The 24,839-nt window shown below is 49.1% G+C and overlaps 1 protein-coding gene across 1 annotated transcript in view; it reads right to left on the bottom strand.

Moving 5' to 3' along the window:
- Window positions 1-4,147: 4,147 nt before the first annotated feature.
- The window catches only part of CPT1A (carnitine palmitoyltransferase 1A (liver)), an 87,435-nt gene continuing 66,743 nt past the window's right edge, over window positions 4,148-24,839 (bottom strand). Inside the window, exons 14-19 of the mRNA XM_011942316.1 lie at window positions 22,350-22,514; window positions 11,866-12,000; window positions 10,829-10,981; window positions 9,494-9,607; window positions 8,829-8,921; window positions 4,148-7,022 (exon numbers count right to left, since the gene is read on the bottom strand). Of these exons, the coding sequence (XP_011797706.1) occupies window positions 6,936-7,022; window positions 8,829-8,921; window positions 9,494-9,607; window positions 10,829-10,981; window positions 11,866-12,000; window positions 22,350-22,514 (747 nt within the window). The 3' untranslated portion in view covers window positions 4,148-6,935. The remainder of the gene's footprint in view (window positions 7,023-8,828; window positions 8,922-9,493; window positions 9,608-10,828; window positions 10,982-11,865; window positions 12,001-22,349; window positions 22,515-24,839) is intronic.

The following is a 24,839-nucleotide window of genomic DNA, read 5'->3' as shown; positions in this document are numbered from 1 at the left end:
AGGCGGGGCCAGGGAGGATGGTGGGCGTGGTGTGGGGGTGGGCGGAGAAAGAGTCGCGAGGGGCGGAGCCTGGACTGTGGCGGTTGCCGGAGCGGGTCAGGGGAGGCACTCCCAGGGCTCAGCCAATCCAGGCTCAGGTGGGGAAACTGAGGACCCCATAGACTCGGGCAGCGCTAAGTGGGACTGCCTAGCTTGACTTCTGACCTTGGTCTTCAAATATATTTTTCTGGCCAGGCGTGGTTGCTGACGCCTGTAGTCCCAGCACTTTGGGAGGTCGAGGCAGGTGGATTACTTGAGGTCAGGAGTTCAAGACCAGCCTGGGCAACTTGGTGAAACCCCGTCTCTACTAAAAATACAAAAATTAGGGGGACGTGGTGGCACGCGCCTGTCATCCCAGCTACTTGGAAGACTGAGGCAGAAGAATCACTTGAGCCCGGGAGATGGAGGTTGCAGTGAGCCAAGATCCCACCACTGCACTCCAGCCTGTGCCACAGAGCTAGACTCCAACTCAAACAAAATAAAACAAAAAACAAAATAAATACAATAAAATAAAAAAAATAAAATTTTTACTACACTTGAATTCTCAGGACAGATCCCGGCCGGGAACGCTGCGGGTGGACAGAGGGCAGGGGCTTACACTGCACGTTCGCAGCCTCGCTTCCACTCCCGATCCTTGGTGAGGCAGCTTACAGGTGCAACTGATGGAGTTGGTCACAAAATAGAAGTCACAAATATGGCCGGGCGTGGTGGTTCACGTCTGTAATCCCAGCACTTTGGGAGGCTGAGGCGGGTGGATGACCTGAAGTCAGGAGTTCAAGACCAGCCTGGCCAACATATATAGTCTCTACTAAAAAATACAAAAACTAGCTGGGTGTGGTGGCGCACGCCTGTAGTCCCAGCTACGTAGAAGGCTGAGGCTTGAACCTGGGAGATGGGGGTTGCAGTGAGCTGAGATTGTGCCACTGCACTCCAGTCTGGGCAACAGAGCAAGAAGGCTCCCTCTCAAAGAAAAAAAAAAAAAGTCACAAATACAATGAAAGTCTCAAATTTTGGGTGGGGAATGAACTATTTCATCTTTAAGGAGTCAATAGATATCACTGTTTAATCAAGAAAAGAGGTGAAAGTTTAGTTCAAGTGATGGCGGAAACTGCAAAGGGTGTAGAAGGACTGGCAGGAGTGGGTGCTGGGGAGACAGCCTCAGGTACTGTCTACACAGGCACTGTTTTGGTAAAAATAAAGAAGGTAAAACATCAGCTTTCTAATCTCACTTTTAAAAATTAAATACTTTTCTAAGTTTTTAAAGGGTAGTACCCAAGGCACAGCAATACCACGTACTGTTTAGCTGTACATTTAACATTCAAAAATCAAGAAAATTTTGCCTGGGGCTGGGCGTGGTGGCTCATGCCTGTAAATCCAGCACTGTGGGAGGCTGAGGGGGGCGGATCACCTGAGGTCAGGAGTTTGAGACCAGCCTGGCCAACTTGGTGAAACCCCATCTCTACTAAAAGTACAGAAATTAGCTGGGCATGATGGCGCACACACTTGTAATCCCAGCTACTCAGGAGGCTGAGGCAGGAGAATCGCTTGAACCAAGGAGGTGGAGGCTGAAGTGAGCTGAGATCGCACCACTGTACTCCAGCCTGGGCAACAGAGTGAGACTCTGTCTTAAAAAAAAAAAAAAAGAAAAGAAAAGAAAATAAAACTTTCCCTGGTTGAGAATTCTTAAATTTGGGCCACCAGGTTGAAGACATTCAAAAAGAACTTAGCCAGGACTTCCTAATGTGAAAAATTATTTTTGGACATTAAATTCTCACTGTTGGAATATTCCTGCCATGTGAATGACCTAAAATATATTCCAGGCAACATACAGACTTGATAAACACACTTGAATTCCACTTTTTGGTCGTGTCACTGCAACGAGGAGTGAGATTCGGCAGCACCACATGCTGTGTGCCCTGGTATTTCATCTGTAGAGCAGGATTCCACAGAAAGCAAGCTCTAGTGGCTTCTTCAGATTAAAGTTCAGATAGGTTTTTCTTAGCAAACTCTCCTACTAAAATCTTCAGATGTTACAGATCAAGCTGCAGTCCCTTTGAGCACCACACCATCCCCATCACACTTGAGTCTTGTGTATCTCTCCAGCCCTCTCTCTGGGTATTTACATACAGATGTGTGTGTAGGTCTTACTCTCATTTTATGGCAGGAATAATCACATCATCTTGAGTAGGGTTTAAGGGCAGGACTGAGGATCCAACTTGGTCTTTCCAAATTGCAGGGATCTAGAAGGCAGCTGGTATAAATTGAAGAGCCCTGGCCAGGCCTGTAATCCCAGCACTTTGGGAGGCCAAGGCAGGCAGATCGCTTGAGGTCAGGAGGTCAAGAGCAGCCTGACCCATGGTGAAACCCTGTCTCTACTACTAAAAATACAAAATTAGCCAGGTGTGGTGGTGCATGCCTGTAATCCCAGCTACTTGTGAGGCTGAGGCAGGAGAATTGCTTGAACCCAGGAGGCAGAGGTTGCAGTGAGCCAAGATCGCACCATTGTACTTCAGCCTGGGCAAAAAGAGTGAAAGTCCGTCTCAAAACAAACACAACAACAACAACAACAAACGCTCACAAAAGCAGAAAAAAAATAAGAAAAATAATAAATCAAAGAGCCCAAGAATTATGCATAGCTTGAGTAGCCCAAGCAAGAGAGCAACCCACAAGGCTGCACCATTCATTCATTTACTAATCAGAATCAGGTATCTACTGAATAGCATCACGCCAGGCATACATAGCCACCTGTGGGGGTCGCCCACGGGTTGCAACGAGCCTGGAGGCTCTGCACCTGCTACTCCTAGACGCTTGCTGCCCTGCTGCACTGGCCAGGCTGGCTCCGTCGAGTCTCTGAGGTCTCAGCTCAACCCCACTGTGAGTGGGTCACCCTCCCTGCCAGCTACCACCCCCTCCCGATGACCCTCTTAGTTGCCTCAGAACACTTAAGATCCTTCAACCGGTTGGCTGGTTCTCTTTTTCCTCTGTGATAGGGTTTGGCTGTGTCCCCCCACCCGAATCTCATCTTGAATTGTAATCCCTCTGTGTCAAAGGAGGGACCTGGTGGGAGGTGATTGGATCATGGAGGTGGTTTCCCCCATGCTGTTCTCGTAATAAGGAGTGAGTTCTCACAAGATCTGATGGTTTAAAAGTGTTCGGCACTTCCCCCTCACTGTCTCTCCTCTGCTGCTAGGTAAGAGGTTTCTCGCTTCCCCTTCGCCTTCTGCTGTGATTGTAAGTTTCCTGACGCCTCCCCAGCCATGCTGAACTATGAGTCAATTGACTGTCTTTTCTTTATACTTACCCAGTGTCGAGAAGTTCTTTACAGCAATGTGAAAATGGACTAATGAGACAGCCAGAACCTGGTGGTGTCACTGCCGTCTCCCCAGTGCCTAGAACAGGTGCTGATATGGTTTGGATGTGTCCCCCACCCAAATCTCACGTTCAGTGGTAATCTCTAATGTTGGAGGTGGGGCCTGGTGGGAAGTGGCTGGATCATGGCCACGTGTTTCTCATGAATGGCAACATCCCTCTTGCTACTGACCTCACCATAGAGTGTGTGAGTTCCCGTGAGATCTGGTTATTTGCAAGTGTGTAAGAGAGCACCTCCTCTCTGTCTCCTTTTGCCATGTGGAATGCCTGCTCCCCCTTTGCCTTCCACCATGAGTAAAAAGCTGCTTGAGGCCTCCCCAGAAGCAGATGCCTCCATGCTTCCTGTACAGCCTGCAGAACTGAGAGCCAATTAAACCTCTTATAAATTACCCAGTCTCAGCTATTTCTTTATAGCAATGTGAGAATGGCCTACTCCAGGTGCTCAAGAAAAACAGAACAATGGAATTCTCGCATTCCTTTAACATATTTATTGAGCATCTACTATGTATCAGGCACTGTTCTCAGCATTGAGGCAAAGGAATGGATGAATAAATGCACAGCAAGTGAAAATCAACAGGCTTTTCTTTCCAGCCCAGCACATGAACTTGGTGATATCTGTCTGCTCCAAGGCCTTGTTTCCATATGCTCAGACTTTCTACTTTGTCGCAAGTATCTGAACTTGATCCTTGACTTATAATCCTCTTAATTAATATAACAAAAGAGACAGAAGCAAATCTTGTAGTAGACTGGGGTTAATGTTTTATTAATGATAACCTACATTCACACTGCATTTCTAAGATTTACATCCAAAGAGCATATTGTATTTACATGCACCGGTCAGTCCAAGATAACAAATTCAAACCATGGCTGTGTTAAGACAATGGTTTGTTCCCAATTAAATTAAATAGATAATACTCTTACCAACTCCCTTGGACATGTACAATAAGACCCCTCTTCCTCCCCTCAAGGAATATAAAATTGCATTGATAACTGCACTGATGAGCAACAATGACATTTGAAACATTTAAAACCTGAGAGAGAAACTCAAATATGTTTAAGCACTCACATGTCTACACTCAAATTCCCATGTGAACTGTACGGTAACACAGATTGCTCAGTGGTCAACAGTGCATGATCTAGCTGGCTCTGACAGGGACTGACGCCGGCTGTCGGCTTTTGACGGAAGCACTATTCTTGCCAAGGGCAGAGGGAGTTACATCCCCCCAGCCTGCTTGACTCGTACACCACAGACAATCAGGGACTTTTGTTGTTGTTTTGTTTTTGCTTTTTTTTTTTTTTTTTTTTTTTGATGGAGTCTCGCTCTGCCACCCAGGCTGGAGTGCAGTGGTGTGATCTTGTTGGCTCACTGCAAGCTCCGCCTCCCGGGTTCACACCATTCTCCTGTCTCAGCCTCCCGAGTAGCTGAAACTACAGGCGCCCGCCACCGCGCCCGGCTAATTTTTTGTATTTTTAGTAGAGACGGGGTTTCACCGTGTTAGCCAGGATGGTCTCGATCTCCTGACTGTGATCTGCCCACCTCGGCCTCCCAAAGTGCTGGGATTACAGGCATAAGCCCCCGTGCCTGGCTGCTTTTTTTTTTTTTTTTTTTGGTCTTTTGTTTTCATTTCTTCTTGCTTTTAGGAGGAAAAAAAATCTTTGGCCCATAAAGGTGGTGTTTTTACATCACAAAGTATACATACATGAAATATGCATGTGGGCCAGGCACGGTGGTTCACGCCCGTAATCTCAGCACTTTGGGAGGCTGAGGCGGGCGGATCACCTGATGTCAGGAGTTCAAGACCAGCCTGACCAATATGATGAAACCCCATCTCTACTAAAAATACAAAAATTAGCCAGGCGTGGTGGCGGGCACCTGTAATCCCGGCTATTTGGGAGGCTGAGACAGGAGAATCGCTTGAACCCGCGACGTGGAGGCTGCAGTAAGCTGAGATCGCACCATTGCACTCCAGCCTGGGCAACAAGAGCAAAACTCCATCTTAAAAAAAAAAAAAAAAAAAGCATGTGCTCTCCGGCAAGCACCTTCCATCGACTCCAACAGTTGAGCTGTCGCTGTTGTACTGTCGGGGTGCAGGACTCTGAAGGAGTCAGTCCCAACTAGAACCAAGTGGTCAAATAAATAAATACACAATTTAAAACAATGGACAGCTAAGCTTGTCATGACAGCCAGTGGGAATTTCATTCCATGAGGCTTCATTTTTGCATTAAATACTCAAGATGACTCAGTGCATAATTGCTTTGTGGTCCATGAGACGCTTTCGTGAAGGCACTCCTATCTGAAGGACAGGCTGGGTGAACCTAGCACCGTCACTCGAGACACCTTGGCTGGTCACCAAGGTGGGCTGGCATACTGTCTCCATCACCCTCCTGCGAGTCTCCCCCTCACCGGGTGGGAGGAGAAGACCATCCCTTGAGGACGTGGAGCCGCTTTCTCCTCACCACGGTGGGCTGCCCTCCCCTTCCTCACTTGCTGGTCCCCACTCCATGGCCAATGCCCTGCCTTCCTTGCTGTCACTCTAGGGAAGAGATCCTCCTGAGGCACGCGTCATGTTTTATTCTTGAGTGAATTATCTGACCATCACGGCCCTTGCTCCCCTTTTATGACAAGTGCCTGTTATTTCCTTTGTTGCTTATGATGACAACAAGGCAGTCCCGGGAGGGGAGTGTGGCACAGCTGCCCTTGGGAAGGAACTGGTCTGAGGGGGAGGGGCTGCTGGGGTGTAGCAAATGCTTATGTAGGGTTATCCATACTCGGTCAATTGTGAAGGGAACAGTATACCCACAATTCCGACCAAAGACTCCACAAAATAAATCTTTCACTCCATCTCCCTTACGTTTAGGGCCTTTCATTTTTAAGGCACTGGGTTGTGAAGACACGAAGACATACAAGCTCAGTAAAACTAAAGACGTTGCATGCTGCTTGCTTCAAATGTGGAGAGGCAAACACAGGCAACTGGACCAGACGGCAACAGTTACCCATGGCGACAAAAGCAGGTCTCCAAAGCACAGCATTTTGGTTAGTGCGTTCCAGATGTGTTAGCTATGACTGTGGACGCCACCAGCTTGAATAACACATTTTTCTTTTAACAAAACGAAAGTTTACCCTGCTTGGATGACGCTAAATGCCCTTAAGCACTAGGCCTTCGGTGGCCACTGAGAAAGCGCACCATTTCCATTCCAATGTGTGTGAAGCCACAACCCTACTAATTCCTTCATTAACTCAACACGATTTGCATCCCTTAATAAACACAAGCCCATCCGGAGACTTCAGGGGAGACTTTATCAAATGTCCCCCCAAGGGAAGGCAAGTCGGGAAGTAGTGGGGTTACACTTCACAGGGGTAGAGATACTGTTCTAGGAAAACAAAAACACCCAAATTTTCTGGAAGGAAAACTTCTGAGTTTTTTTCAGAGCAATTTTTCATCCCGAACTAAGATCAGGATTAATGCCTATTTTTCATTTGGTTTGCATCAGAAGAGCTCGTTTTCCTTCCCAGCAGCTCCGTGGAATTACTTTTTGGAATTAGAACTGAGACCAAACAAAGTGATGATGTCAAACATTGCTTCTTTCAGGTGCTTTCCAAAGCGATGAGAATCCTTTCATGTCAAAACAAAAACCAAAAACGTATTAAAACGTGGCCATCCCCATATTTCAAGCTTTTTCATTTGCAATCTGACCCAACGTTTAATTTAAATTCCTTTCTGCCAGTTCTCTAAGATCTGACCAATGTCTTAAAGCTCAACTTAGACATTCCGGAGAAATGCTGAGGGTAAAGAGATGACAGCTCATGTGTTTGTGCGGGTGTGTTGTCGATCAAGCCTCTGCCTAATGCCAATGCATTTATCCCACGAAAAACACAGTGATCATCCTGAGTGTGGTGGCTCATGCCTGTAATCCCAGCACTTTGGAAAGCGGACGCAGGAGGATCGCTTGAGACCAGGAGTTCAAGACCAGCCTGGGCAACATGGTGAAACCACATTTCTAGAAAAAATACAAAAAGCAGCCAGGTGTGGTGGCGCTCCCCCATAGTCCCAGCTACTCAGGAGGCTGAGGTAGGAGGATCGCCTGAGCCCAAGAGGCGAGATCACACCACTGCACTCTAGCCTGGGTGGCAGAGTGAGACCCTGTCTAAAACAACAAAAGAAAACCACGATGAACAAGTGAACCCCAATTTCCTCTGTTAGCAGCGATGGTGGCATGGGTTGCCAGGCCATGTACAACAAGGAAAGCAGAATATAAATAAGGGCAATGTGCCATGCTAGGGAGGAGGTCCCTTGATCCATCTACAGAGGAAGCTGGGGGTCCCCCGCTCTGTACGCAGATTTCTTAGTGTGTACCCATTATTCTTAGTTCACCTTCCAAGTGCTAAACAGTCTGAAAGTTACAGCAGCACCCCAACATTAAGCTTCAAAACCACTGCTGCCAACAGAGGTAAACATGTTAAACCAAATTAGATATATTTCCTTTTTCTTTTTTTCTGAGATGGGTCTCACTCCATCGCCCAGGCTGCAGTGCAGTGGCATGATCCTGGCTCACTACAACCTCCACCTCCCAGGTTCAAGTGATTCTCCTGCCTCAGCCTCCTGAGTAGCTGGGATTACAGGTGTGTGCCACTACATTGGCTAAGTTTTGTATTTTTAGTAGAGGCGGGATTTCACCACATTGGCCAGGATGGTTTCAAACTCCTCACCTCAAGTGATTGGCCCGCCTCCGCCTCCCAAAGTGCTGGGATTACAGGTATGAGCCACCGTGCCTGGCCGAGATACATTTCTTTAAAACTAGGTAAAGAGAATTTTGGAATTCACTTATGGCTGGGCACAGTGGCTGAAGCCTATAATCCCAACACTGGGATGCTGAGGTAAGAGGATCGTGTGATCCCAGGAGTTCGAGACTAGCCTGGGAAACATGGGGACACCCTGTCTGTACAAAAAATTTTTTAATTAAAAAAATTTAGGCCAGGCATGGTGGCTCATGCCTGTAATCCCAGTATTTGGGAGGCCAAGGCAGGTGGATCATCTGAGGTCAGGAGTTCGAGACCAGCCTGCCCAACATGGTGAAACCCCGTCTCTACTAAAAATAAAAAAAAATTAGCTGGGCGTGGTGGTGGGCGCCTGTAGTCCCACTTACTTGGGAGGCTGAGGGAGGAGAATCACTTGAACCCAGGAGACAGAGGTTGCAGTGAGCCAAGATCTCGCCCCTGTACTCCAGCCTGGGCGACGGAGTAAGACTGTGTCTCCAAAAAAAAAACAACATTTAAAAAAGAAGTCCATTTATGTGAAAATGCCCAAACCAAGTAAAAGCAGGCAGTTGAATTTTTCTGTCAAATTAAAGATGTGTTCCCTTAAAAAGAATAAAGTAAAAATACCCCATCTTCAGGAAAAGGAACTTCTTTTCATACGTACCGTCTCAGGGCAAGAGAACTTGGAAGAAATGTGGAAATTGATGAGGTTCTCTCCCACAAGTATGTACGACACACCATAGCCATCGTCAGCAACCTGGAGAACAAGGGAATTTGAATTTGTTGCTGGGAAATGAGACAGCATGAAAAAGGGACTTTCTAATGTTCTAAATGCAACACTGGCTGGGCTCGGTAGCTCCTCCTTGTCATCTCAGCACTTTGGGAGGCTGAGGCAGGCAGGTCACTCGAGCCCAGGGGTTCGAGACCAGTCTGGACAACATTGCAAAACCCTGTCTCTACAAAAACCACCACCACCACCAACAACAAAAATAGCTGGGCATGGTGGCATGCATCTGTAGTCCCTGCTACTCAGGAGGCAGAGGTGGGAGGATCACCTGAGATGGGGGAGGTTCAGGCTGCCGTGAGCCATGATCATGCTTACTGCACTCCAGTCTGGGTGACAGAGTGAGACCTTGTCTCAAAAAAAATAAATAAATAAATAAGTGCAAGACTGCCAAGGACATCCACAGCAACGATCAGCAGTAATTCCTCTAGGGCGGTAGAACTGCAAGGTAACAGGGGCACCCAGCACGGAGATGGGCCCATCACACCCCATTACCCATCCCATCGCCACGCCCCACTGCGCCTCGCTCAGGCCGCTTCACTCACCGGTCCAAATCCCCCTCCGCTGGACACGTACTCTGGGTTATTCTCCAGGTCAAACAGCTCCACTTGCTGCGGAGGGGTCTGGCTTGTTGATAATCTCCAAGGCTCAGATAAAACCTATTGAGTGAAACAGAGAAATGTTCCAATGACACTTTTCCTAATCCCCTCCTCTACTGGCCCTCAGGAGTCGCCTTGGGAAGACAAGAAAAGCCTGGCTTGGTCTTTTAATTGTTCCAGACACCACAAGTCTGTGTCTCCGAAGGTCTCGCTGGCTTGGACAGCGTATCTGCAGAGAGGAAGTGGAGTGGGCGGGACCCCGGGACTAGGGCAGGGAGTGTGGGGTGGGGGGTGGGGGACATACCAGCCAATAGCATCCCAGACAGTGAAGGTAACAGATATATGGATTATGATTCGGAACGGGGACAGAGGTGTCAGACTTGTACCAACTCCCACGAGCCAGCTGCCAAATTTTCAGAGAATTTTCAAGCTGGCTGTTAAATACAGCCACTATTAAAAATGAAATTTGCCAGGCGCAATGGTTCATGTCTGTAATCCCAGCACGTTGGGAGGCCAAGTGGGTAGATTGCCTGAGCTCAGGAGTTCGAGACCAGCCTGGGCAACACGGTGAAACCCCGTCTCTACTAAAACACACACAAAAAAATCAGCCAGGTGTGGCAACGTGTGCCTGCAATTCCAGCTACTCGGGAGGCTGAGGCAGAATAGCTTGAACCCAGGAGGCAGAGGTTTCAGTGAGCCAAGATGGCGCCACTGCACTCCAGCCTGGGTGACAGAGTGAGACTCCATCTCCAAAAAGTAAAAAGTTAAATAAATAAATAAATAAATAAATAAAAATTAAATTAAATGTGAGCTGGGCGCAGTGGTGCACATCAGCTACTCAGAAGGCTAAGGAGGAAGAAATGCTTGTGTCTAGGAGTTTGAGACAACACTGGGCAACACTGTGAGACCCTGTCTCAAAAAATACTAACAATAAATTTCATAAACTTACAATAAAATAAAGGATTTTTAAAACAAAGGTGGTATGCACTCACAGCTCATCACTCCCTAGTGACTTTTGTGCGTCTTCCTGTGACGTAAGCTCTTGAGGCCTTCGGGTCTATTAAGTCAAGGGCTACCTGTGAGCGGTTACTGAAGAAGCGCCATACTAAACGTGCTGCTCACATTTTCCATTTTATGACAGCTACGCCCACAGACTCGTTTTTTGTTTTATTTTTTTCAAAGGCCCATTCTGACGTTAAAATGAGTTAATGCAAGGCTGCAGTAATTTACTAAGTTTTGGTTTAGCCAACACAACTGATGGAAGAAGTAGAAGAGGCTTACTTCCTTAAGGAAAGGGGACTCCACAGCGAGATATTTAGACACCACGTAAAGGCAGAAGAGGTGACGATCGATCCCGGAGCCGGTCATGGCGAGGCGATACATATGCTGATGCTTCTCAGACGCCAACTTGAACAATTTCAGCCTCTGTTCCACCTGAGTGACAAAAGGCGGGAAGGACATATGTTGCATGTCTCAAGTTGAGCGGTTACGAATCTAAGTTAGCCACCACACCCGGCTAATATTTTTTGTATTTTTAGTAGAGACGGGGTTTCAACATGTTGCCCAGGGTGGTTTCGAACTCCTGAGCTCAGGCAACCTGACTGCCTCAGCCTCTCAAAGTACTGGGATGACAGGCATGAGTCACCGCGCCTGGCCTGACAGCCTTTCCAGAATGAAGTTTGTCTCGGAAAAAAGAGCCCTGGCCTGTGTCTCCTCCAGGGGTCAGCAGAAAGCACCTGCATGGTGGGGTCAGGTGGACCCAGTGGCCTGGGTCTCACCTCGGCCATTAATGAGCTGAGTGGCCCAGCAGCTGCTGAATTCATCTAGGCCTCTGTTTCTTTATCTATGGAAATGAACTGAGGACACTTCTCAGGACCACCGCTAAGAATTTAAAGTACAGTGCACAGAAAACCCCCAGGGCCCAGCCTGGCACTTGGGGCCCAGTGTGGCAATGGCTCTAATAACCAATGGAAGGTCTCCGTGTGATGGTCATAGCTGGCCTGCCTGTCCAGTTCCGAAGTAGCCACCCGCTATGCCTTTCCTCATTGTGATGTCCTGGGCGAATTTAAAGACTCTCAGAAAGTAGAATATGATTCGGAGAAGTATCATTTGTAACATGCCCCTCTGTACCTGTCCCTACCTTTTCCTTTTAATACCTTCTGTACCCCTGAAAGGGGCAGAGGAAAGAAGCTGAATTGAGCACCCCTGAAGAAGGTGGTACAGGAATGATGAGATCAGAGAAGCTGGAGTGGCGGCCTCCAGAGGCCTTTTAGGGAAGCGTGACAAGCACGCTGTGCCCTCAGCCTATGGCACATTACCGTCTGGGCTGGGTCCACCATGGCCTGCACGAAGTCGCACGACTCAGCGGTGCAGGAGCGCACGGTCTCCGTTCTCCCCTCTCGGAAGAGCCGGGTCATGGAGGCCTCGTACGTGAGGCAAAACTTGCCCATGTCCTGGGGAAAGAGAAGTACTTTAGTGCACGGCAGGGCATGCTGATATGTCTAAAACACAAGGAAGGATAGGGTAAGGTCGGCAAGGAGAAGTGGACTTTATCGTCAACTTTTTTTTGAGACGGGGTCTTGCTGTTGCCCGGGCTGGCGCGCAGTAGCATGATCACAGCTCACTGCAGCCTCAAACTCCTTCAGCTCAGGTGATGCCCCAACCTCGGCCTCCTGAGAAGCTGGGACTACAGGTGCATGCCACCATGCCTGGCTCATTTTTTATTTTTATTTTTTGTAGAGACAGGGTTTCACCAGGTTGCCCAGGATGGTCTTGAACTCCTGGCTCAAGCGATCCACCCGCCTTGGCGTCCCAAAGTGCTGGGATTACAGGTGTGAGCCACTGTGCCCAGCCTATTGCCGATTTACGTTTTCAGTCTCCGGCCGCTTTTACATGTGGGTAGTTACATGGCAGCGGACAGAGGTGTCACTGGCTTCAGGAAGGGCCTGGTGGAGGTGGGAGGTCAGTTTCCAGGTTAACCAGGTTTCTGTTTCAAGATGCAACTGATACCATGACACCCTCCCCACCCCGAGGCCACCTCCGCTGCATTCCCTTCCCGCTGAGGTGCAGCCTGCAGCTGTGTATAGGAGGAATGCTGTGCACAGCAGGGGATCGCATTTGAAATTATTTAAAGACACAACGTATTGCCTGGAGCAATCCCACTGTGTCTGGAAGATGGTGAGAATGATCTGGGAGAGACTATGCTGGGGTGCAGGACGAATGTCTAGCAGGAGGGCGGGAAGTGGGTGGGGCCAGAGCCTGAAGCACAGTCACTGCCCCTGTTAGATAGGAGCCTCTGGCAGATGCAAAGGGAAGGTCTCTTCTGAAAGCTCCTGTTTTCTGGGTGAAACAGAAGAAAGGGTGCCTGCTTGAGGGCCGGGCTGGGGAGGAGGTGCTGGCATTTAGGGGAGGGAGGTGTGATGTGGCATTTAGGGGTGTGGAACACGGTGCCCAGGCCCACTGGGGTCAGCGCTCATTCATGGGGAGGGGAGACAAGCCAGCTGTTGAATGCTTTTTTCCAGCTAGGCCGGCTCCTTGGGAACAGAATCACAGCAGCTGGAGAGCTGGGCTGAACCCGGGAGCCTCTGTAGGCTCCCCAGGTGAGTTCAGGGGGACCAGGGAGCCGAGGGAAGGGATGGTCCCAAAGAACCATGGAACCCATGCCCAGGGAAGAGAAAAGGGAGGGCAGGGAGGGACAAGGGGATGGGGTCAAGGAACGTGGGCATCTGGGCCTACAGAGGACGGCACGGCAGGAGGGGCTGGTGGCCCGAGGCTGAGCCTTGGTGGACATGCCAGGATAGTGCAGCAAGGGCGCCTGTTGGGAACAGCAGATAGTGGATATGGACACAGACCGGGTCCAAGGGAGCACGCGGCAGTGGGAGGAACAGCATCTTTGCGCTGCCCCAAGAGGGGACCCGGGGCCGCCAGGCCAGCTCAAAGAGGGCCAGGTTCCAAGTGGGGACGGGAAGGTGATAAGCAGCAGTTTATGGACCCAAATGATTCCTGACCAGACACATCCCTGGACATTAGGGTGCACCCTGGCACAGGCCCTGGTGGCCCCAGGGTGGCAGACCTGCCAATCTGCGGAGGACACCATGTGGCAGGCTGACACTGTCAAACGAACCCAGAAGAGGGTGCCAGAGGCAAGGCTGGGCTGAACACAGGGCCGGCTTAGCCTGGAAAGGGGGAGCCGGACAGAGCACAGGACCCGCTCAGCCTGGGAAGAGGGAGCTGGACAGAGTACAGGACCCACTCAGCCTGGGAAGAGGGAGCCAGACAGAGCACAGGACCCGCTCAGCCTGGGGAAGAGGGAGCCGGACAGAGCACAGGACCCACTCAGCTGGGGAACAGGGAGCTGGACAGAGCACAGGACCCACTCAGCCTGGGGAAGGGGGAGCTGGACAGAGTACAGGGCCTGCTCAGTCGGGGAAGTGGGAGCAGGACAGAGCACAGGACCCCCGCAGCCTGGGAAGGGGGAGCTGGACAGAGCACAGGACCCACTCAGCCCGGGAAGGGGGAGCCGGACAGAGCACAGGACCCACTCAGCCTAGGGAAGGGGGAGCTGAACAGAGCACAGGACCCACTCAGCCCGGGAAGGGGGAGCCGGACAGAGCACAGGACCCACTCAGCCCGGGAAGGGGGAGCCGGACAGAGCACAGGACCCACTCAGCCTAGGGAAGGGGGAGCTGAACAGAGCACAGGACCCACTCAGCCGGGGAAGGCCTGGCACCTGCACACAGGCCCAGCTGAAGTCAGGCTCCTCACAGTGCAGCCAAGATCTCTGGAGGAGAGGAGGCCCCCGAAAGGCAGAAGGAAGTGTCCAGGACCAGGGCCCTGTGAAATGAGAGTGCATCAGGCAGAAGAAAAAGGAAATGGAAGGCACTGACAAGAGCAGCAGCTTTGCAGAGGGAAACGTCTACAGACCGTGAGAGCACCTCGGACGCCAGCGCCGAGCAGCACTTCCAGTGAGGACCTGGCTGAGCTCCCAGGATCCCCCCAGAATAGCTGGCCGCCTTGGGGAGCTCTCTCTCCCAATCCACAGATGCCACCAACCCTGGTGGCATGACACGACACTCAAGATTCCCTTAGGAGTGGGGGTCACAGGCCTGGGGCCTGCCATGAGGGCACGGGGCCTCCTGCTTCCCAGGCTGATAGCAAACACGCCTTTCAGAGCACTTCCTGCATCTCCTCACTGCAGGGCACTTCACAGTGGCTCAGGATGAAGAAGTGGGGAGTGGGAGAGGGAGAGAAGCAGATAAAAGGGAAAGCGGAAATGTGGCATTTTCGTTATTTAATAAAAGTAAACGTGAACTATATGATACAATGATTCATTTGAAGTCAACGTTCCAATATCAAACTTTAACTGCGTAAGTTATGAGAACACTCATGCCTTGCGCCCACAGTTTAAAAGACAGTCATCTAAAAAACTTCTTGGCAAATGCATTGAGTATTAGTGTGCAAGCCCCACTTGAGCTCAGGCGCCATCAAAGAGCCAAACCACATTACAACTGCAGCCCCCTTGACCCACTGTGACCAGCCGCCATCAGGAGGATGGCCCTTCACTACCACCAAAACATCTCCAGTTTCTTTTCTTTTTTTTTTTTTAACCATATTTTTCTTTTTTATTATTAAAGTTCTAGGGTACATGTGCACAACATGCAGGTTTGTTATATAGGTACACGTGCCAGGTTGGTTTGCTGCACCCATCAACTTATCATTTACATTAGGTATTTCTCCTAATGCTATCCCTCCCCCAACCCCCCACCCCCCAACAGGCACATCTCCAGTTTCTAAGAAGCAGGATTCAAAGACAGTCTATAGATATACTGACACATACGGCATCACACACTAGCACTACTATTACGGGGCTAATGATTCAGGTTGGTAGGGCCTGGGAATTTTTCACCTCCAGTTTCAAAAAAAAAAAAAAAAACAGATTCCAAAGCAGGAAGCAAATAACTGCAGACAAGAATTAAAACTACTGTCTAGTGTTAGCATTCAATCCATATTCAATATTCAATACTGATTTACTGATGCTCCTGGCACAGGCAGGCTGATCATGAATTCCTGCCTTCAGGTGATCCACCCGCCTCGGCCTCCCAAACTGCTGGGATTATAGGCGTCAACCACCATGCCTGGCACTCCAGCCTGGGCAACAGAGTGAGACTCTGTCAAGGAGGAAAAAGAAAAGAAAAGAAAAGAAAAAGGAAACTTCACAACACCACCTACTAATATGTTGCATTTATCCTTTCTAGACTTTACATATAATGAAGCAAGAGTCGAGAAACTTCTGTAAAATGCAGAACAGGCTGTGCGGGCCACATGTTCTCTGTGGTGACTACTCTGCTTTCCCACTGGAGTGAGAATAGCACAGACAACATGTGAAAGCCAGGCATGGCCGTGCCCAGAACGCTTCACTGATGAACACTGAGACGTCACGTAATTTTCACATGTCACAAAGTATTGGTTACCTTTTGATTTTTTTTCAACTATTAAATATGTGAAACCATTCTTAGCTTTAAAGCCATTAAAAAAAAAAAAACGAAAACAAAAACATGTGAAGGGCCAGGTTTGGCCTGTGAGCCACACAGTCTACAGATCATTGTAAGAAACAACTGACTTTCACATACTGTTTTATGACTAAATATTTTTCCATATAATATGCCATAGATGGCTGGGTGTGGTGGCTCACACCTGTAATCCCAGCACTTTGGGAGGCCAAGGATTGCTTGAGCCTAGGAGCTCGAGACCAGCCTGAGAAACAAAGTGAAACCCCATCTCTACAAAAAATACAAAAATTAGCCAGGCCTGGTGGTGAATGCCTATAGTCCCAGCTACCCGGGAGACTGAGGTGGGAGGATTGCCTGCACCCAGGGAGGTCGAGGATGTAGTGAGCCATGATTGTGTCATTGCACTCCAGCCTAGGCAAGAGTGAGACCCTGCCTCAAAAAAAAAAAGTATATATATATATATGCATATATATATATATGCTATAGACATCACTTAATAGCTATAAAATATTCCCCGGTATGAAAATACCATATTTTAATTTAGTATCATGAAAGGAAGATTCGCTCGGCCAAAAGGAAAGGATTACACTGAGAGCTGAGTTGTGCAAGAAGCTGCTTTTCCTTTTGTTCCCAAGCAGAGAGTGATGGATAAAAGGCGAAACATCTCCACTCTGTGTTCGCTGGGTTTTGTGTAACGAATACGTAACTGAAAATTCCCGTACTGCCCCTTTTCTCTTGCATCATGGGAATTCCGTAATGTGGCCATGCTCTCCCTCCTTCCCCTCCAGCCTGCTTTTCCCTTTAAATACTGAAGCCCTCAAAACCAAAACCACCTTTGGAGGAAGGCACAGGCCTGTCTCCCAGGCACGCATCACTAACCTTGGCAGAATCAACTTCTAAATGGATTGAGACCTATCTCAGACCCTTTCTGGTTTCCAGCATGAACTTTTTTTGTGTGTGTGAGATGGAGTCTCGCTCTGTCGCCCAGGCTGGAGTGCAGTGGCGGGATCTTGGCTCACTGCAAGCCTCGCCTCCCAGGTTCACGCCATTCTCCTGCCTCAGCCTCCCGAGTAGCTGGGACTACAGGTGCCCGCCACTATGCCCGGCTAATTTGTTGTTTTTTTAGTAGAGAGAGGGTTTCACCGTGTTAGCCAGGATGGTCTTCATCTCCTAACCTCGTGATCTGCCCGCCTCGGCCTCCCAAAGTGCTGGGATTACAGGCGTGAGCCACTGCGCCCAGCCTACCAGTATTAACTTTTAAGATTTTTTTTTTTTTTTTTTTGAGACGGAGTTTTGTTCTTATTGCTTAGGTTGGAGTGCAGTGGTGCGGTCTGGGCAGTTCACTGCAACCTCCACCTCCCCGGTTCAAGTGATTCTCCCGCCTCACCCTCTCAAAGAGCTGGGATTACAGGTGTGTGCCACCACATCCAGCTAATCTTGTATTTTTAGCAGAGATGGGGTTTTACCATGTTGTTCAGGCTGGTCTCGAACTCCCAACCTCAAGTGATCCACCCACCTAGGCCTCCCAAGTGTTGGGCTTACAGGCATGAGTCACTGCGCCCGGCCAGATTTCTTCACATTTTTACAGTAAGCTTGCTCACGAGTGTTTTTTTGTGTACCTACCCTTTTTCATGGATCATCTGCAGGGTCAAAGTTATTCTTCCCTGATGCATGTTTCCAGCTGTGTGATCTGTGCTGCTCCTGGGCCTGCCATGGGGCCCCTATATTTATTAAAACGATTCCCAGCTGCTGCTATGAACATCCTTGCCTCAATCCACCCTCACCAACATGAGAAAAAGCCTTTACTAACCCCAAAGGCAACCACTTAGCCAGATATTCCAACTCCATTTACTCACCAGCTCCCCTTCCCCCACTGATGTCAAATACTCCCTACATTACTCATTCAAAGCCTGCCTTTGAACGAGGACTGCAGCATTTTATTTTTATTAAGAACATTTTTTTAAAAGATCGGGTCTCACTGTCATCCAGGCTATAGTGCAGTGGCATGATCAGGACTCACTGCAGCCACCACCTCTGGGGCTCAAGTGATCCTCTCACCTTAGCCTCTTGAGTACCTTGGACCTACAGGCATGCACCACCATGCTGGGCTAATGTTTTTTCGTATTTTTGGACAGAGTCTCGCCATATTGCTCAGTCTGGTCTCAAACTCCCAGGCTCAAGTGATCCACCTGCTTCAGCCTCCCATCGTGCTGGGATTATAGGAGTGAGACCACTTTAATCGCTGCAATCTTCTAACTCCCACACTTTTGAGTTTTAGGATTTGAAAAAGTACATGTCCACCTCCCCCTGTCCCTGTCCCACCTCTGCCTGGTTTTCTTTTCAAAAATGTTATGGGTGACTCAAATGTTAGGCTTTACAAGCTTCAGGATCAACTGGGCAGACTCCTCTCCTGAAGCTCCTGCTTAACCTTTTACTGTGTTCATATTAAACGTGTGAACTGGGCCAGGCATGGTGGCTCATGTCTGTAACCCCAGCACTTTTGGAGGCTGAGGCAGGTAGATCACTTGAGGTCAGGAGTTCGAGACCAGCCTGGCCAGCATGGTGAAACTCTGTCTCTACTAAAGATACAAAAATTAGCCGGGTGTGGTGGCAGGCACCTGTAGTTCCAGCTACTCGAGGGGCTGAGGCAGGAGAATCACTTGAAGCCAGGAGGCAGAGGCTGCAGTGAGCCGAGATCATGCTGCTGCATCCCAGCCTGGGCAACAAAGTAAGGCTCCATCTCAAAAAAAAAAAAAAAAAAAAGTGTGAACTGGGAACATCCCTCCCTCTATGGTTCTGAAGTTTTTTTAAATCCCAAATCATGGCTTTTTCTCCCTCTCCCTGGGGAAGAGTTGGGGGGCAGGTGCTCCTTGGCCTTCTTCCCAGAGTCCAATCTGCTTTATACACATATGCCTGGAGGGTGGGGCCCCAGATTCTCCTTTCTATTGCATTCTCTTACTGTATTTCCCACTTGGCCATCGTCCTTATGCAAGAAAGCTGGTGGTCTTCGTGCGACACTGCGCTGGGCCGGCTCACTGAGTGCACCTCTTAATCATCAAGGCTTTTCTGCTGTTCCATCTCCTGAGCAGACACCAATGTTCCTCCTGCCCGATTACCCTGTCAGCTGCTGGAGGCATCCTCATCTTTCTTGTTTTAATGGGACTGCCTCCCACACTTTTACCTTGAAGCAGTAGCTAGCTATTAACACACGATGCCATTTATCCTGTTAAAGGAAAGAGCCCTATTACTAAAGCCCCTTGACCAAGAGCTGTTATCAGGAACGGATGTTAAATGTGAAATGGCTTCTTAGGATCTGTGAAACTCACTATCTAGGTTCTTCTCTGACCCACCACTATGGTTTAGTGTATGACTGGATGTACTGACACAAAACCAGCCTCTCACTGCTGGTGGACGCCACCGTCGGTGGCTCTTCTTTTCCTGCAGTGCTGGATTCTACTTGCTAAGATTTTATTGAGGGTGTCTGCACTTCCATTCATGAGGGAAGCTGGTCTGTGCTTCCTCTTTCTGTGTTTAGCTGCAGCACAGTGGTGAATGCCACAGGTTCTGGAACCAGCCTGACTGGTTCCGATCTCAGTCCTGCTGCGTAGGAGCTGCAGGCCTCAGGCAAGAGGCTTCACCTCCCAGTGTGGAAGGCAGAGATGACGAGATGCCTTCCTCGGGGCTGTCCTGACGTTTCGCTCGCTCCTGCCAAGTACTTGGCACAGTGGCTGGTGCTCCGTGCAGCTCATTCCCACACCCGGGCCACGTGGGTTCTGGGGAGCAGATGCCGTGGCTTCCTTTCTTTGTGGAGTCTTTGAGCCGCAAGCTCTTTGGAGCCACGAGGTGGCTCCCTGACAACCTCTCACTTTGGTCCATGGACCACAGACCTTTTCAGGCTTTCTACCTTGAGTCAGCATCACTAATTTGTACTGCTTGCAGAAGAGTCATTTCATCAAGTTTTAAAATGTACTAAAATGCAGCGTGGCATTCCCTTACTAAACTCCTCTCTGGGTCCTGCACTTACTTGCAGGGACTTCTTTTAAAAAAGAAAAAAATTTAAAAAGATAAAATAACATCCTTTCTGTAGGTGAGGTATCAACTGCTTGCATGCCCTCACACTGCACATGTATGGGCAAAATCTGCTCACCAATTCTCAAAATTGGTGAGCTCACTGATTCTGAGATGCGATGCATCTATTCCATGTCACCTTTTAATCACATGATCTTTAGTCAATGATCTGTCACAGACAGGAGCTTGTCACTGCACTCCGGGTGCTCTGCCCAGATGCTTTTGGTTCACGCCTAGTGAGCATGCTACTTGGGAAAGCAAAGCTTCATAACTGTGACAGTCTTTGCAGAACTGTATTAGCATGCATTTTAAATATGATTTTGGCCCATTCATTCCAGTTCATCCGATATTAACCCTGCCTATTACTTCTCTGAAACTGTTTGTTTTCTTTTTTTTTTTAATTCTTCTTTTTTTTTTGAGACGGAGTCTCGCTCTGTCACCCAGGCTGGAGTGCAGTGTCGCGATGTCAGCTCACTGCAAGCTCCGCCTCCCGGGTTCCCGCCATTCTCCTGCCTCAGCCTCCTGAGTAGCTGGGACTATAGGCACCGCCACCACGCCCGGCTAGATTTTTGTATTTTTTAGTAGAGATGGGGTTTCACCGTGTTAGCCAGGATGGTCTCGATCTCCTGACCTTGTGATCCGCCCGTCTCAGCCTCCCAAAGTGCTGGGATTACAGGCTTGAGCCACCGCACCCGGCCGAAACTGTTTGTTTTCTTAACTTTAGGTGGAGAGGGCACAGACTCTGGAACCGCCAGCTGGCTTTATCCCTGCCTAGTGCTACCCTGGCCAAGCACCTGGCCTCTCCGCACCTGTTTCCTCACCTGTAAAATGGGATAACAAGAGTTTCTGGGGCATAACGGAGACTTGTAAATTTTAAAAAATGGGATAACAAGAGTGCCTCCCAGGTGGAGAGACAGTGAAGCATGATGTATGTGATGCACCAAGCAAAACTCAACAATGGCACAATCGTTACCAAGGTTGGGGGGGGGGGCAGTGCCACATGCTGCATATGTGTAAAGCACTCAAGTTTTAAAACAAGGCAGGGCATGGTGGCTCATGCCTATAATCCCAGCACTTTGGGAGGCCAAGGCAGACAGATCACCTGAGGCCAGGAGCTCAAGAACAGCTGGCCAACATGGTGAAACCCATCTCTACTAAAAATACAAAAAATTAGGCATGGTGGCACACATCTGTAATTCCAGCTACTCAGGAGGCTAAGGCAGGAGAATCGCTTGAACCCAGGAGGTGGAGGTTGCAGTGAGCCGAGATCTCGCCAGCCTGGGCAACAAGAGTGAGATTCTATCTCAAAAAAAAAAAGTTGGGAATATCTCAAGCCAAAGCCACGGTGACTTCTGTTGCTCCCAGAAACCAGGGGCCCCCTCTCTGGGATGGAATGCTCCCTCCAATGGACAAGAAGACCCATTTACGTCCCTGCTAGGGGTGCGTGCTGCTCCGCCAACAGGAGTCGCCAGGTGCAAGTCAAAATATGGTCAGTGCTCAGAAAAAATAGATGGAAATGCCACGTGTATACGGAGGATCCAGCCCATGGCACCTCCAAGTGGCTGGAGTTTCTCCTTTTATGGAAGGGGATGTCAAAGGCCAGAGATGTTAAGTAATTTGCCCACAGACATCACTTAATAGCTATATAATACTCTGTATGAAAATACCGTAATTTTAGTATCATGAAAGGAAGATTTACTCTGCCAAAAGGAAAAGATTAAGCCGAAAGCTGAGTCATGCAAGAAGCTGCTTTTTATTTTGTTCCCAAGCAGAGAGCGACAAATGAAAGGTAGAACATGTCCACTCTGGGATCACCTGACCTGTGTGAAGTGCAGATTTACCAAGCGCCAGACGAATGCAACTGACTATTCCCCTACCTGCCCACACTATTTCCACTTTAGCAAATGCTAGGTTTCGGGGCTTATTTTGGGGCTTAACTCTCCCTCTGTAGAGTGATGAGATCTCACTTTGTACCCATCCCCCAGACTCTCCCTCTCCCGTCCGTGTCAGCTGGGAATCTACGCCTGCTGGAGGGGGATTTGCGAGCTTCGCCTGCATGCGTGGTGAAACACCCCACGCCACCCGGTCCCCGGAGACCGGGGGTGGGGGCTGTGCTTCTCCTATGCCGGGTTTCGGGCCCTCCCTCCCCACTAGGTGAACAGTCTTAGGTAGGTGTAGGAAACCCCAAAATGCTCACGAGAAAACCCTAGGCGGTCGGTTCTTACCTTGTAGTGCGCCAGCTGGAGGGCCAGCTGCACAAAGGCGTCTGGGCTCGTGCGACATTTCTTGATGATTCCTTTACCAAAGGCAACGAATGGGAAGGAATGGAAATCCACGTCGTTTGCCAGAAGATTTGCAGTGTTCAGGGAGGTCTCTATAACCTCTTGACACTAGAGAGAAAGAAGAAAAAGGTTTTACGGAACGAGGGGATAAAAGTACTGACGCACACCCAGAAGGAAATCAGAGGCTGGCTTTCAGTGCAGCTACAAACTCGGTACTGGGTCAGGAAAACGTTTGTGTACTTCCCAGTACTGCTTCTGGCACTAGTAAGTTAGGGGCATGGCTCCCTGACCCCGGAGGAAAAGCCGCAATGTTAGAGCAGGTAGCTGGTCTGATGTGAGCAGGCCAGGAGAGGGCTTCCTTCGACACACACTGGGAATATCAGGCGACCATCATTGATGGTCAGGTGGTTGTGAACTGCGTCTCTAACATAATAATTGATCACAGCCGGTGCCAGGGAAAGGCAGCCTCCCAGTAAATAGAAACGGAGCTGGTGACCAGCAGCTTCCGGATAAGATCTCAGGTGCCGGGCGAAGGGGCTCAAGCATGCGCACTGAGAGGCAAAATGGCAGCGTCTAACTGGAGTATGATCTTCCTCCAGGAATGCTAGACAGGCAAGGGAAGAACACCTCAAGCGAGCATGCGCACAATTCCAGTAACCACACTGCGCATGCTCCCTTCCCAAGCGCTGGCAGCCACTGCGCAAGCGGATAGCCCACCCCAAGGGAGGAATCAGAAGTAACGCAAGAGCCTGGAGGCATGCCAATGTGTAAAACCTCAAGTCAAGAGGCCAAACCTCGCACTTGATCTCCCAAGTTGGCCGCTTGGCCCTCTTCCAAATGTACTTTCCTAAGTTTTTAAATAAACTTTCTCTCCCGCTCTTGGTCTCTCCTGCCTTCTGCCCCACAGTCAAATTCGTTCTGGGAAGGCAAGAATTGAGGTTGCTGCACACCGGTACAGTGAGACACCAGAAAGTGTTTCAAATAGTCACACGTCATCCTATGAAGCCCACGGTCATCAGACAGCAGCGATCAAGAAACACAGTTTTTACTTTTTATTATTTTTTATTTATTTGAGACAGGGTCTCACTCTGTCGCCCAGGCTGGAGTGCAGTGGTGCCATCTCTGCTCACTGCAACCTCTGCCTCCCTGCTTCAAGCCATTCTCCCGTCTCAACCTCCCAAGTAGCTGGGACTACAGTCGCCTACCACTATGCCCGGCTAATTTTTGTATTTTTAGTAGACATGGGGTTTCACCATGATGGCCAGGCTGGTCTTGAACTCCTGACCTCAGGTGATCCACCTGCCTCGGCCTCTTAAAGTGTTGGGATTACAGGTGTGAGTCACTGTGCCCAACTGATAAAACATATTCTTAAAAATATATCTTAGAAAATCAATGGACATATTTCAACTAATGAAATATTATTTAGCACTAGAAATAAATGAGCCATAAAACTGAAAAAGACTTCAAGGAAATTTAAACTCTTATTACTAAGTGAAAGACGCCAATCTGCAAACGCTACACACGGATGACTCCAATTACAGCAGCAGCCTTTATCCATGTGGATCCATTCTAAGACTCCCCGCAGATGTCTGAAACCTCACATAGTGCCAAACATTATACATACGGTGTTTTCTCAATCTCATAACCAAGACAGCCACTAAGTTGGTAGCACCTACGGCACGGACACACTTGACAAAGAGACAAAAGGATGATTCCATCCTGCATGGGACTGCACAGGACAGCAGGAACTTTCATCACACTACTGTCTCCAGAATTGGTGGGTTCTTGGTCTCACTGACTTCGAGAATGAATCCACGGACCCTCGCAGTGAGTGTTACAATTCTTAAAGACGGTGTGTCCCAAGTTTGCTCCTTCTTCCCAGTGGTGGTGGCTTCAGGAATGAAACTGCAGATCTTCATGGTGAGTGTAACAGCTCATAAAAGCAGCGTGGACCCAAAGAGTAAACATCAGCAAGATTTACTACAAACAGCGAAAGACCAAAGCCCCCACCGTCTAGAAGAAAACCCTAACAGATTGCCACTGCTAGCTCAGGCAGCTTGCTTTTATTCCCTTATCTGACCCCCCCCCCAACCCCAATCCACATCCTGCTGATTGGTCCATTTTACAGAAAGCTGATTGGTCTATTTTGCGGAGAACTGATTGGTCCGTTTTGACAGAGCACTGATTGGTGCGTTTACAATCTTTGAGTTAGACACAGTGCTAGAGGGAAAAGTTCTCCAAGTCCCCATTAGAGTACCAATTGGTGTATTTACAAACCTTGAGCTAGACACAGAGTGCTGATTGGTGTATTTACAAACCCTGAGCTAGACACAGAGTGCTGATTGGTGTATTTACAAACCCTGAGCTAGACACAGAGTGCTGATTGGTGTATTTACGATCCTCCAGCTAGACATAAAAATTCTCCAAGTCCCC

This window comes from Colobus angolensis, unplaced genomic scaffold (genome assembly GCF_000951035.1).
Source record: "Colobus angolensis palliatus isolate OR3802 unplaced genomic scaffold, Cang.pa_1.0 Scaffold21, whole genome shotgun sequence".
In the NCBI taxonomy this organism is placed as follows: Eukaryota; Metazoa; Chordata; class Mammalia; order Primates; family Cercopithecidae; genus Colobus; species Colobus angolensis.
The sequence above is the reverse complement of the archived record's forward strand: the minus strand, read 5'-3'. Positions and strand labels throughout refer to the sequence as shown.